Source organism: Austrofundulus limnaeus, unplaced genomic scaffold (genome assembly GCF_001266775.1).
Source record: "Austrofundulus limnaeus strain Quisiro unplaced genomic scaffold, Austrofundulus_limnaeus-1.0 Scaffold45, whole genome shotgun sequence".
Taxonomy (NCBI): Eukaryota; Metazoa; Chordata; class Actinopteri; order Cyprinodontiformes; family Rivulidae; genus Austrofundulus; species Austrofundulus limnaeus.
In genome coordinates, this window is record NW_013952447.1 from 1,801,655 (window position 1) to 1,814,587 (window position 12,933).

At 39.3% G+C, this 12,933-nt stretch overlaps 2 protein-coding genes and 1 long non-coding RNA gene across 3 annotated transcripts in view; all 3 read left to right on the forward strand.

Moving 5' to 3' along the window:
* Window positions 1-1,195: 1,195 nt before the first annotated feature.
* synpo2b (synaptopodin 2b) lies at window positions 1,196-5,909 on the forward strand. Its single transcript, XM_014007899.1, has 2 exons — window positions 1,196-1,913; window positions 2,655-5,909. Exons 1-2 carry the CDS (start codon window positions 1,211-1,213, stop codon window positions 4,928-4,930), a joined length of 2,979 nt encoding a protein of 992 aa, XP_013863353.1. The 5' UTR covers window positions 1,196-1,210; the 3' UTR covers window positions 4,931-5,909.
* Window positions 5,910-6,846: 937 nt separating this feature from the next.
* LOC106517181 (uncharacterized) lies at window positions 6,847-9,209 on the forward strand. Its single transcript, XR_001310168.1, has 2 exons — window positions 6,847-7,100; window positions 7,790-9,209. It is a non-coding gene; the product is annotated as an uncharacterized LOC106517181 (long non-coding RNA).
* A 2,109-nt stretch (window positions 9,210-11,318) lies between these two features.
* myoz2b (myozenin 2b) overlaps window positions 11,319-12,933 on the forward strand; it is a 4,496-nt gene continuing 2,881 nt past the window's right edge. The window contains exon 1 of the mRNA XM_014007900.1: window positions 11,319-11,470. The gene's annotated coding sequence lies outside the window, so the exon portion shown is untranslated. The remainder of the gene's footprint in view (window positions 11,471-12,933) is intronic.

The following is a 12,933-nucleotide window of genomic DNA, read 5'->3' on the forward strand; positions in this document are numbered from 1 at the left end:
ATCTTCAAGTTAGCTTACTAATTCTATAATAAAAGTGGTATGAATTTTAATATCTCACCAACACACTGTCCTTCCTAACATTTTGTTTTGCACAGGAAGAACACTTAATTATTGGAATTAAAGAAAAATAAAGGCACTAAAATAAACAGTTATTAAAGATGCAAAATAACCCCTCTGAACTTACCCAGTCCAAAGTTTTTGTTGGTGCTGTGGCACCACCTTGTGGTCAAAATGAGGAAATCCCATCTGTCAAAATAAAAGTCCTGTTTTATCTGTTGAGGCATGAATAACCTTCACCCTCCTTTCCTCCTCATCTTCACCTGCTATCATGAATGGATTTCCCTTTTAAATTTTAGACTAGCCAACCTTAAGTTTTGATTTTGTAAGCTTTTCTAACAGTATGTTTGGTTGACGTTTTGTTTAATTGTTGGATTTGAACTGACAAACAAACACTGCTTCTATATTGGGGGGAAAGAAAAAAATAGTCCGATTATGTTGTGCCTCGAGCACACATCTTAAAAGGACATGTTTGCAGGCACTGCAGTGCGGAAACTTGTTGCCGTGACGGATGGGAACAGTGGAGGGAAAGAAATCCTCACTGTGTAAACAGGAGTTCGGGAAACAGCCACCCAGTTGTTTTTCTTATGCTGCTGGATGCGAACGCTGATTCCCTCATGATATTACATACCATTCCATTTAGAGCCTAGAGACAAGTAACTCTTCCTATTGGGGACAAGAATATTTACATGATGATGTGTAATGCTGCAAAATTGTGCCAAATGATCTCCTGATAAAAAAATGAAATCAGGTACACTCATAATAAAAGAACAGATTTTTCCTGCACTACATAAATAGTTGTATTACTGTTCACGTGTCTAACAGCAAATTATCTAATGAACCATAAGAAAATATTGGTTAGGTAAAATAACATGCTGAATGCTAACAGATCTTGTGAGCTTTTTGTTCAAAACTTTGCCYTGTAAGGCAGCAGGTGATGTGCAGTTCAAATAGGATTGCTTGGCCTTTAATCCTCACATTGTTCTTTTTATTAATAAATTAAGTTTTTAAGTTGCAGTTAATGCTGTGTACATATCAAYAATGACGAAAATGTGCACTTCTGTTTTACTGACTAATAATCAGGTTTTAATTTGGGTTTATCTTTGTTTTAATGAAGGGTAAACACCCAGGACTTTGTAAAACTGCACCAGAGATGGAACCAGAAGCTAAAGATCTGGACGACAGTGATAACTTGTTCCCTTGGTCGGGCTCAGATGGTTTTCAGGGACTTGGTGCCTCTGAGCCTTTGGCAGAGTCCTATGATGAAGATGATGACAGACAATCAGAGTTTCCTTCGGACCCACACAACCTACATATCTCCAGGTCTGACCCTGAGTCTCCAGAGTGCCTTCAGTTACGAGACTGGGAATCAGCGAAAGACCAAGACTTCCTACCAGAACAGAGTGAGAGTGAGGCGTCCGTCTCTTGCCAGGGACAGGATGACATCTACCTAAACGAATCCAGAGAGTCATTTACAGAATCTCCTCACATCCAAGTCTCGCAAACATCAACACCTTCACCCCCCGAGCTCCGAGACTCCGAGCAGTGCACCGGCGAGATTTCATGGCTGCATTCCCACCCTTCCTCCTCCTCCTCCTCCTCTCTTGGCAGTGCTGCTGACATGACCCGGGCCTTGACCCTGAGCACGGAACAGGCCCAGGGAACCGGTGAGAGGCAGGGCCCTGGGACCAGGAGCAGGAGGGTCGAATCTTCAGAGGAAGGAGGGAGTGGTGAAGCACCTCCTGCTTCTGTCTTCTTTGGAATTTCAGATGAGGGTGCTGAGCAGGCAGAGAGAAGAAACTTGGGTTTTGACGGAGACCTCTGTAGAGCAAACAGGCAAAAGCCAAGGCACACATGTAAGTACCTTCAACCTTATTTATTTGCTTATTTATGTCCAGACTGTGCAGTTTCCAGTAGTAATTTAAAAGGATTATGTGACTTATGGACACATTAGACATCATTTATAACCAAGACAGAAATCAACTTTAGATTTAAAATAAAGTGTTTTTCTGCTCATGTTTATTTTGTGACAAATAGATTTGACTGGCTGAATAACTTGTGGTTAACACAACTGGGTKCAGTTATTTTCATGCAGTTACGTGGGGTCTTTTTGAGGTGGACTTAGAGGGAGAATTCCCACGGCTTTATTAGTCCAAGCAGGATAAGAATAAAACAGGACCATATGGTGAGGCTGGCAGAAGCAGATTTGACAGACACCAACATGTGTCTCCCTCTCTGGACGGTCATTCGATCCCTTTTCCAACCGTAAGACTTGACTGCAATGGAAAGTGAGCTCCCTCACTTTCATTCCCTTACAGATCCCTCATGGGTTAGCTGTAAGTAAATCTGATGCTTTTATTAGTGTGCTTGCTTCAGCAAGCGGGAGCTCAAAATTGATTTTGCTTGTCATGCTGAGTTCTAATAAGAATACAAATCAAACCTTTTGATATTTTTGTGAAGCACTTTTGTCGTTTTAATTGACTAAATGATTTTCAGTGATGATGATGTAATGTCTGCCAAAAGTAGTTTTCTATGTTTTGTTGCTCAACCCCCATGCTTCCTTTCTGTTCTTTCCTCTGTGTTGTCTTTTGTCTCAGGCCTTGGCCATAAAGAGAGCCAGTCAGAGAGACATGTGAAGGAGACCAAGTCTAAATGTAAGAGAATTGCACAGCTCCTGGCCAAYGCACCCAACCCCCAAAACAAGGGAGCTGTGCTGTTCAAAAAACGCCGCCAGAGAGTCAAGAAGTACACCCTTGTGAGTTACGGAACTGGTGTTCACACCCTCAACAGCTTCGATCCAACAGGAGGGGAACCTGACAACATTGGCTCAGCTAGATACAACTTTGTGGCTTCAAGTGATTCCGAACTTGAGGAGCAGTATTCTCTTTATCACCAGCAGCGTCACTTAAGTTTGAACTGGGGAAGTGTGCAGGAAATGGAAGAGCTGCCAGACGCAAAAGGGAAAGGAGTCATGATGTTCGCTCAGCGACGCAAACGGATGGATGACCTCGTGTCAGAGCATGAAGTGATGACTGAAATGACCGTACAAGAATCGCACATTTCGAGGTCGCAGAATGTTTACGACAGGGAAATGTACGTGCAATCGGATTTAGACATTGATGAAGATCTTCAGCAGATGAACCACCACTCCAGTGTGCCAAAACCTTTAGTGCCCAACAGGACCGCAAAACCTTTCTTGGGATTCCAAGATGGCTCAGCTGCTGCAGCTGCAGACACGTCTGTTCCTGCCACAAAGATGCATGAGCCAAAATTCAAAGTGCCTGTACCGATAAATACTAACCCAAAGGTTTGGTCACCAACTGGAGACATTATAGCCTCAAGAGATGAGCGAATATCTGTGCCTGCAATCAAGACGGGCATCCTACCAGAGTCCAAACGGAAAAGTGCCAATAAGCAGCCATCAAAGTCAAGACAAGAATTGGARCTTCACGTTCAGAACAAAGGGGATAGGAAGTCTTATATTGAGTCAGAAGAAGACTGTTTCAGTTTGGGTGCTGAGGCTTGTAATTTCATGCAACCCAGAACGATAAAACTCAAGAATCCACCTCCAGTTGCCCCGAAACCAACCATCAACCCTGCCTTCCCACCTTGGATGATGACGGGTTCCTCAAGTGAGCCCATTAACCCTTCAAGAAGCCCGGTGTCACAACCCTCGCACAGTCCTGTCAGGCCCCACAGTCAGCAATATTTACAGCAGCAAGACTGGGCTCAGCCTCTGCAGATGGACAGCCATCGGGCACCAGATCAAACGCAGGCAACACTTCAATCAGCTGGCAAAGCCTGGGTTCCGATCAATTCCTCTCCTCAGCTTCATCTTCAGCCAACCACAAATAGCTGGAGTCAGCAGGCGTCACAGTCCCCTGTGAGTATGCAGGCCCGTAGTCCTACTTATAGCCCACATTTACCCTCAGCGAATAAGTCAGACAGTGCTCCACCACATGCAGGGAAATCGTATGTCCCACAAGTTTCTCCAAAGGGAAGAGTTCCAGACAGAGGTGCTGATCAGGCTGGTGAGGGTTCAGCCATGGCAGGAAAAGGTGCAAAATTGTTTGCCAAAAGACAGTCACGGATGGAGAAGTTTGTCATTGATGCTGACACAGTGCGAGCTAATAAAACAAGATCCCCCTCACCTACCTTGTCCCTACCCAACTCTTGGAGGTATTCATCCAATATCCGCTCCCCACCTCCTGTGTCATATAATCCTCTTCTGTCCCCTTTCCATCCCCAATCTGCATCCAAACAACCCCCTTCCACAAGCCCCCAAATCAAGCCCAAACCCAAAGAGAAACCTAAATCTGCCCCCAAGCAACTTAATGCTTTAGATATTATGAAACATCAGCCCTACCAGTTGGACTCGTCACTGTTCACATATGACGCAACCTCTGAGGCCAAAAGCCCGAGCCCAAAACCAGCCCCCGTGTCAAAGTTTGAAGTTACCAAAAACCTTAAACAAAGATCTGCCTCCTCCCATTCACATATTCCCTCTGAGCCTGCTGCTCAGAGAAAAACAGAGGCGCCTGCTAAGTCTTCTGAATTGGTAAGTTTCCCAAAGCCCTCCACCAAGAGCACAGGCGCAGCCGAGCCACCTTTAGCCGACAAGCGTTTGGATGAAAAGCTCGCTGACACCACYGCAGCACATCATGCGAGCGACAAGAAAGCACCTAGCGCCCGGCCTGCACGCACATCCTCTCAGCACCCATCTCTTGGTGAAAGCATCGCTTCAGCTTTTTCTCCTGCAGCTCTTATTGCTAGAGGCGTGCGCAAAATGGCTCCCTGGCCAAAGTTTTCTGCTAAGAAATCGGAGGTGGCAGGAAAACAGTGGAAGCCTGTTGCTATGCTTCCTTCAGTCTAACTCTGTACATGGTCATGCTGCAGGGTAGTGTGAGACGCTGATTAAATCGTTACGCCTGTGACTTGGAGGCTTTTGAAATGTCTTAACAGGTGGAAAAACAAACTTTTGCACAAAATGTAGGTAGTTTTTAGCAGGATGCAGCTATTAGATAAATGTAAAACTGTACAAACTGTGATCCATTTAAATCCATTTGATTATTATGGCGTATTTTCACAAGAAAAAAAATCTCAGGACACTGATTAAGCAGAAAAATAGGACAAATAATTTAAAATAAATGGTATCATTTTCAAAGGTAAACTCTCAAAGCAAGAGAAAGAGGATAAAATAATGTTTATTGATTCTCAGGAAGTGCCTTTAAATGTGTAATAAAGTCTGCAGAGAGGCTTGTTCAGACATTGCCTTTTGTCTTTAGTTAGTTTCTACATTCTTTTTGTGAAAAATACCAGTAATAACAATTGATTCCCTATACAAAACAAATAATAGTTTATATAAATTMTTAGGTATTTAAAACTCAGGTTATTCAAAAAAATTGAGATTGGGGATAAAAATATAGCTGAGGACCTTTAATCATTTATTAGATTTGAAGTAAAAACTGTCTACACATTTCATTTGTGTGCACATAATTTTTGATTTCTTCAGTCTCATTCCAGACTTTACAAATGAGAGCATCGTTATTGTGAGAAAGAAACTCAAAGACTCGAAAATAGATCTAATGTGGACACATTTTCTACAGCTGTCATGGACAGTTTTTCTGATTGTCAGAAGAGTCATCAGATATTTTGTATCCACACAAACTAACAATCATTTAAATGTTTTATCACTCACTGAAATGATTACAGATGACTCAGGACAAAACAGGGAAAACAGCTGTCTTTTTCTGTCCCTGTGTTTTGTGTTCACCTGATTTTCTTTTTGTTGTTGTTTGTTGAACTTCTTGTTCTGAGCACTGTCTTGCTATTAAATTTCTTTTTCTTCCTACTCATGTTGTTTTGTGTCTCACAAACTTTTTACCTTTTTTGTCTGACAGATGCTTTGATCGGCCTGTTCTTCCTCCTTTATTTGCCCTCACCACTTGACACTTTTTGCAACATGCTCACACTTTTCTTAGTCACTGGCTCTTCAAAGTTTTGTTTGAATGCTCACATGTGTCAGAGAGAGAGAGAGAGAGAGAGAGAGAGAGAGAGAGAGAGAGAGAGAGAGAGAGAGAATGCAGCACTGCACCTTTAAGTATGAAAGAGAACAGTTTGGAACTATGATCTTGGCATTTTATGGATTTTTCAACATATTTCTGTGGTTACATGGTTGCCTTTATTTCTTAAGAAGAATCCACTTTTAAAATGATTAGAATTTCCCTGTCAAGTAGTTTTATGCCAACATAATCCTGTTGCTCATAATACAAACTTGCTGGAACATTTTGTACAAAACTTCTAATGAACCTTGCAACCTCCACTCCATATAACATTTTAAACAAATAGTTAATTCATTTGGAAGTGGGGTTCTGTATATTTCACAAATACCGTACCTGTTGTACATAGGTCTTTAAACAACCTAATTAAAACACAAAACCAAACAGAGTTTATTTGTGACTGTCTATGAGCTAATGGGCAAGAAGACCAAAAAGGACTGCTACCATCTTTATAAAGCTGCTTTCAAAGATTTTACGACTGATAAATTCAATGTTTATAGTCAATTTTACAAAAGACACACCCATTGTGAGTATTTAAATAAAGAATAATATGAATCTGGTATTTACCAGGGAGTAAAATACCTCATACACACATGTAGTAAACCAGTGTTTTTCAACCCAGGTCCTCAAGGCACATTGCCCTGCATGTTAGATGTTTCCCTGCTTCAACGCAGCTGTTTTCAATTGATAACTGATTAAAAGGCGTTTGATTAACTGCAATCATCTGAATCAGRTGTGTTAKAGCAGGGATACCTCTAAAACGTGCAGGGCAGTGTGCCTTGAGGACCAGGGTTGAAAAACACTGTAGTAGACAATATCAAGCCTTTTTAGAAATACCTAAATCTCTGGAGTGTTTTATAGTCATGTAAAGATGTTTTTAACATGTTTCAGGTTGCAGGAGAGCAAATAAATTTGCCAAATGAATAGTTCCAAACCATGTCTTTTCATGTTACATAACATTTCAGATGCATAAACCAGCAGCAGGTAAGTTCTGAAATCTATCTCTTACATTTGTCATTATTGTAAAAAAGTACATAAAATAAACCTCAGAATCTTGAAATTTGTCTTATTTTACTCTGATAAATGCAAATAATTCTAATGGAAAACTCAAGTCTGATGTAAAAATCAGGCTTTTCAAAACATATTGTCAAAGTTAATGTGGCCAAAATAACATTTTACACAACAAAAACGAAACTTTTAAGATTAGAAATATTGCATTTTTTGTAAAAACAACTTTTTTCCATTTTTATTTTGAAATGCCTAACACAGTATCAGAATCAGAATTAGAATCAGAATTGCCTTTATTGTCATTTAAATTTGCATTACAATAAATGAATTGGGTTTGCTGCTCCAAGGTGCTTGTTTTTTTTAGACACAATAAAATAACTTTAGGAAAGTTGACAATACAATAAAGTTATAATCAAATACAAAAAGGTGCACTATTAAAAATAGAGAAATTAAAGAGTTTCTATATATAGAGATGAAGAATAGGGAAATTTTGCAGTTTATTCTTCCTCATGASAAAAACGATCATGCATTTGTTTGCATTCTTAATGTCATCTTAACCAAGTAGTAATAAAACCTAATGAAGTTATACAACTTGAAGTGGCTGAGGCTTCACCTGAGGATGGCAGCAAACTCATCAGTAAATGAACATGTGCTTTTTGTCTTAGGGCTTTGGCAGGAGCCGCTCTCTGAGCCTGCCTCAGCGGCTCAACTCGGCGCCGTCTCCTGGACTTTTATCACCTGTCAGTACACCTGGAATGCGGCCATCTTTTTTGCCTATGCAGAGGCAAACATCCGTTCAGAACAAAGCCCACAAGCCGTTATCGCCGTGGGAGGCAGCGTCAAGAAGCCCCCTCGGCTCCGTGGATGAAGCCTTCGTGTTCCTCAACCCCCCGGCTTCTAGTTTTGTCACTGCAGGACACCAAACAACTCTGCCAGAGCCTCCAGACGACTGGAAGCGCAGGGTGTCTCTCGACCCGCCAGCTGGGACTAGGGGTCATTATCACCACTTGGCCCCAACGTTTCAGGCAAYGTCCACAAGCAGGATGTTTTCTCCTGAGAAACCAGCTTTTTCAGGGCCTCCATTTAAACCTGCTCAGCCTTTTAAACCTGCCAGTGCTGCATTCAAAGGCACAAAGTTCATTTAGTTTTTCCTCACCTGTAAAATGCAGCTCAGACTTTAAGAAGACATTAGTATATATCAGATCTAGAGACACATTTTATCAACATGCATGTAGTTTATGGTGCTGAGATTGAAGCAAAGTTTATTTGACTGGTCAAAGCAAAGATAAACGATRGAACAAATCCTCATGTTTTAAATAGTTTGTGATGCCTCAACACAATMTGATGTAAAGAAAACAACTTATTGTATGGCTTCAAGGAAAACAAATGCAAAAATGCTTGTGAAAGTTTTTGATAAACAGAAAAGAACAATGGGAAAAGTGATTTCTTAGTTGGGTTCAAATGGTGAAAAAGAAAGATAGTTGTCTCATAAATCTTTTGGTTTTACAAAGACATTTTGCACAACACAGATTTTTAACATAAAATTTTTTTTTCATATTATTCACCCTTTTGAACAGTCCTTTTCAATAGTTTTTAAAAACGATTTCAAAGTAAAATTCCCATATTGATTTATTTGATATTATTAATGCAAGCTCCTTCGCTGTGACTCCTAACTTGCTATGGAGAGAGTGCTGAAAACTCATTGTTGCAGTTTGTTATCTAATATCAGCCAACTTAATTATCTCTTGGACTTATGTCTATTTCCCTTCAGTTTATCTGTGGTGCCTCACATTGTTACAGACAATTGAAGTTGCAAGTTGATAAAGTTGTAATTCTAACTACTAAACCACATGTGAGATTTCTGCATGAACACAAACTTACTCAAATGATTGTACTGTACTGTAGAGTAGAAGGAATGATTGTTACATTGTTGCATACATTGATGCACTATTGTGTGATGTTTACCTGCTTCACACAACATTTTTTAGAGTTTTTGTGTTAGGATGTTTTAACACTGGGATTTAACCCTGTGCAGATTTTTGTTTAGATGGTTTTCAGCACAAAATAAAGTTTAAATTACTTTTAGGTGTTTTTTTCACTTGTCATGTTTTCTGTTTTCTCCATTTATTTTTATGTTTTTGTTTCAATWAACTTTGTGGTGGTTCAAAAATAATACTATTAATCATAAAAAAGACTAAATTTATGTTCCTATCTGTGTCTGAACTAATGTTTTTGCTTTCTCACATCCTTTCATTTTCAATTTTTATTCGTGTCAGTGCCAACTTTAATCATCAGATGGCCAAGATTATTAARGGAGGGATATATAGATCTTGTGAAATGAGATTCTGTGGAAACGTAATGAACACATATTGTCTTACTTATAGATAGCTGTTTGAAAGGCCTCAGTTTTAGCAATAAATGCTGTGTGCCACAGCTAGCTGCAGCTATTTGCACTCATAGACAACCAACATCTTATGAAAACTAGAGAAATTACATTATCTGTGAAAATGCAGTGTGAATGCTGAGTGCTGAAAAACTGCTGGAGTTTGCTGAAGAAACTGAAACTGATCTGTTAAAGCTAAAATAAGTAAAATGTTAGTTAAATGCTAAAAGATACTAAATGCACAGTGACTAGTGATCCCCATGACCCTTAAAGGAAGAAGCAGGTAAAAGACGATGGATGGATGGATGGATGGATGGATGGATGGATGGATGGATGATGCAAAATGCAGTCTAAAGACCTAAAGTTTTGCAAAAAGCAGCAAAGCAGTAGCTCAAGTTAAAAGTAACAAAAAGTTAGCTGGAAGTTAAAAGCAAAAAATAAATAAAATAAAAATAAATAAAGCTAAAAGCTAAAGACAGAACATTAACTAAAAAGCCTAGCTAAAAGCTAAACGTATCAAACTAAAAACTAGCTATAGTCTATGTAAAAGTAACACAAGAACAGCTCAAAGTAAAAGTAACAAAAACAGTTACAAGTTTCAAATATAACAATAGATATAAGTAGAAAAAGCTTAGCTAAAACACTACAGTTGTTATGATTCTTGTCTGTGTTAGTGTTTTATTTTAGTTTCTGTCATGTTCCTGTTTTCTTCCTCCTGTCTGCCCTTGCTCCAGCCCCGCCCACTCACACCTGAKCCTCACGTTTCTCCCCCAGGTGTTCCCTGTTTGTGCTCATTAGTTTCACCTTTATATTCTGTCTCTTGTCTTCTCTTCCCTGTCGAGTCATTGTTTGTTTGGTTATGTTTGGTTGTAGTCTGTATTGTGCCTTGTCCTGCCTTGCCACGTCTCCCAGAGTTTGTTTTTTTTTTTGAGCTGCCCAGTCAGCACCTTTTTGTTTAATAAATTCTTTGTTTTTTCTGGAACCTTGCTCTGCCTGCATCATGGGTTCATTCCTGCCTGAGAACCTTAACAACAGTAGAACAACTGTAGTTTCAAAAATAGCATACAAAGACAAACATATAGCAATCATGTCAAAACATCTCAAAGAACAACTTTAATGGGATTAAATGGCATGTTTTACATTTTTGCATTTTTTTGCATTTCTATACAGAAAATCTTAAATGATGTAAATAAAGTTTAACATTTTGCAAAATATAACAATTACAAGTCATAGCACCCATCTCATGAATGAGCCTAATGTTTTAATTTAAGAATAAGTAAAATATCACAAAGTATGCAGTAAGTAATCTGATTGCAAAATCTGTGCAAAAGCAAAACAAAACAAAAAAAACAGGAAAGCAATAGGTTTATAAAACAGTGAGCAAGAAGCTGCTATTGATATTTTTAAGGTCAGAGTTGCTGGAGTTGATCCCACTTTAACTAGTCCTATGAATTATTAGACTTTATTTCTCTRAATGTTTGTTCAAAGACCTGTCTACAACAGGTAAGATATTAATTACTCATACTTTTTCCAAAGTTGAACCATCAGAGTGTGATTCTACACAATCTGATAGCCACCGGAAGACTAGAACCAGAGTTACAGAATGGTAACCTCAGGAGAACATTTGAACTCAAAGAYTCAAAACCAAGGAAACAAAACATTTCCTCGGTGGGACTCTAGAAGATCAGTTCATACAGGTTCCATCATCTCCTCTGCTTGCTATCCCTGCCCGTGTGGTCTCTGAGAGTGGGATTTGAGTGTTTGGCAGGTTAAATTTAGCCTATTGATGTAAGCTGCATTCCACTCACAACAGACACTGAGACACACACACACTCACAGTTTAGTTTTAGTGTCCAGGAGTGTGAAGATCAGGGAAGATCACACAACATACTGTGGGTTGACCCCTGAGCCTCTGTGTCTCCACGTCAAGGATACAGGTTGCACARCAGGGACACAATCGCAGGTATGGACGCGTCTCGTTAAGGAGTTATTATACGATCAGATGTTCAAGCTGCTTCTTTATTGACAAAATTAAATTTGGCTGCTTGTGCTGTTTGTGGCATCCAAAAACAAAAAGGATATACTTACAGAAACAGTATGGATTTGGCTTTCTTTAAACAGCACAAACATTTAATTTAAATAGAACGATGATAGCTTGACTTCTGCGCTTTGCACTGGAAAATATTTTTTCCTGATACCATCACTGTAAGTCAGCACAGTAAAGCCATGCATGAGTCATCCAGCGTTTAAATAAACTATATCACCTAACAGCAAGTTCTGCATCTGGCAAGTGAACAAAAAGTGTCAATAAAACATTTGACAGCACTGACCAAAGCTGTTTTTATGTGTTGACGTCTTTCTCTTTTCACAAGTGGACATTTGTCRTACCTATCAGCAAACAAACTCCCCTTTAAACCAAAATTTTAATCATAGAAACATTAAAGTAACATGTCACCAAAAAGAGCTTGCRTTCTTAGCACAAGCAGTAGGAGTTAGAGATTTTAAAATAAAACTCACTCGTGCTCTGAAGACATTCACAGAGTAATGATAAAGACTTCAGGTTGGAGTAAACTGACAAATATACAGATGAATAATTTCACGGGACACTCATTAAACAAACTTTTGAAATTTCAAATGATGCTGATTTTATGTGTACACCAACATGAAATGTGTTTTTCAGTCTGCCTAAATGCACACCTGCATCTATTCATTCTTTGAAGTCTACCTGATTTTTTTATTTTATCTTCATTTAACAAGGTAGTTGTTATTGAGATAAACAATATCTTTGTCAAGAGAGACCTGAACAAGAAATTGTGATTTAATATGGTCACCACAGTCAATCAATCTTAGCAACCACAAAAGTGGCTCGAACTTAGTCAGTTTTACAAATATTCAGCTGRAATTTGGTGTAGTAGTGGATGAGTGTGGTRYCTCACCTATAGYGTTTGTGCCCGCRGATTGTTCAAAATCTTTGTTAAAASTGCAGCATGAACTAYTGGAGTCAACTCTKCCTGCCTGTTACCAAAATACCTCTCAGTTATTGCACAGACTTCAAACTTTTAGAAAATGATGATTGGATGTTTATTTAAAACTGATTACCTTTTAGTTAACCTCATCCAAGATGGCTGTCAAAGCTCATGAATCGTAGCAAATGCAAAAATGGCTATAATTGTGGTATACTGTAGATGTGGTAGTAGCTAAAAGTCATCCTGAACAAACACTGCGAGGGTTAACAGCTATTTTTAGTGAGGTTTGTGTTTAAGACCTGCCAGACTAAAACCCTGCTGGAAGAGAGTAACTCATTCTGATCAGAGTTCAAAATGTCAGGGCTGCTCTCCAGGGCCGCCCAGGAATAAAATGGGATGATTTACCACTGAGGGGTGGCTAACCCTTTGTTCTTTTTCCTGAAGTCTATTTCTGGGTGGG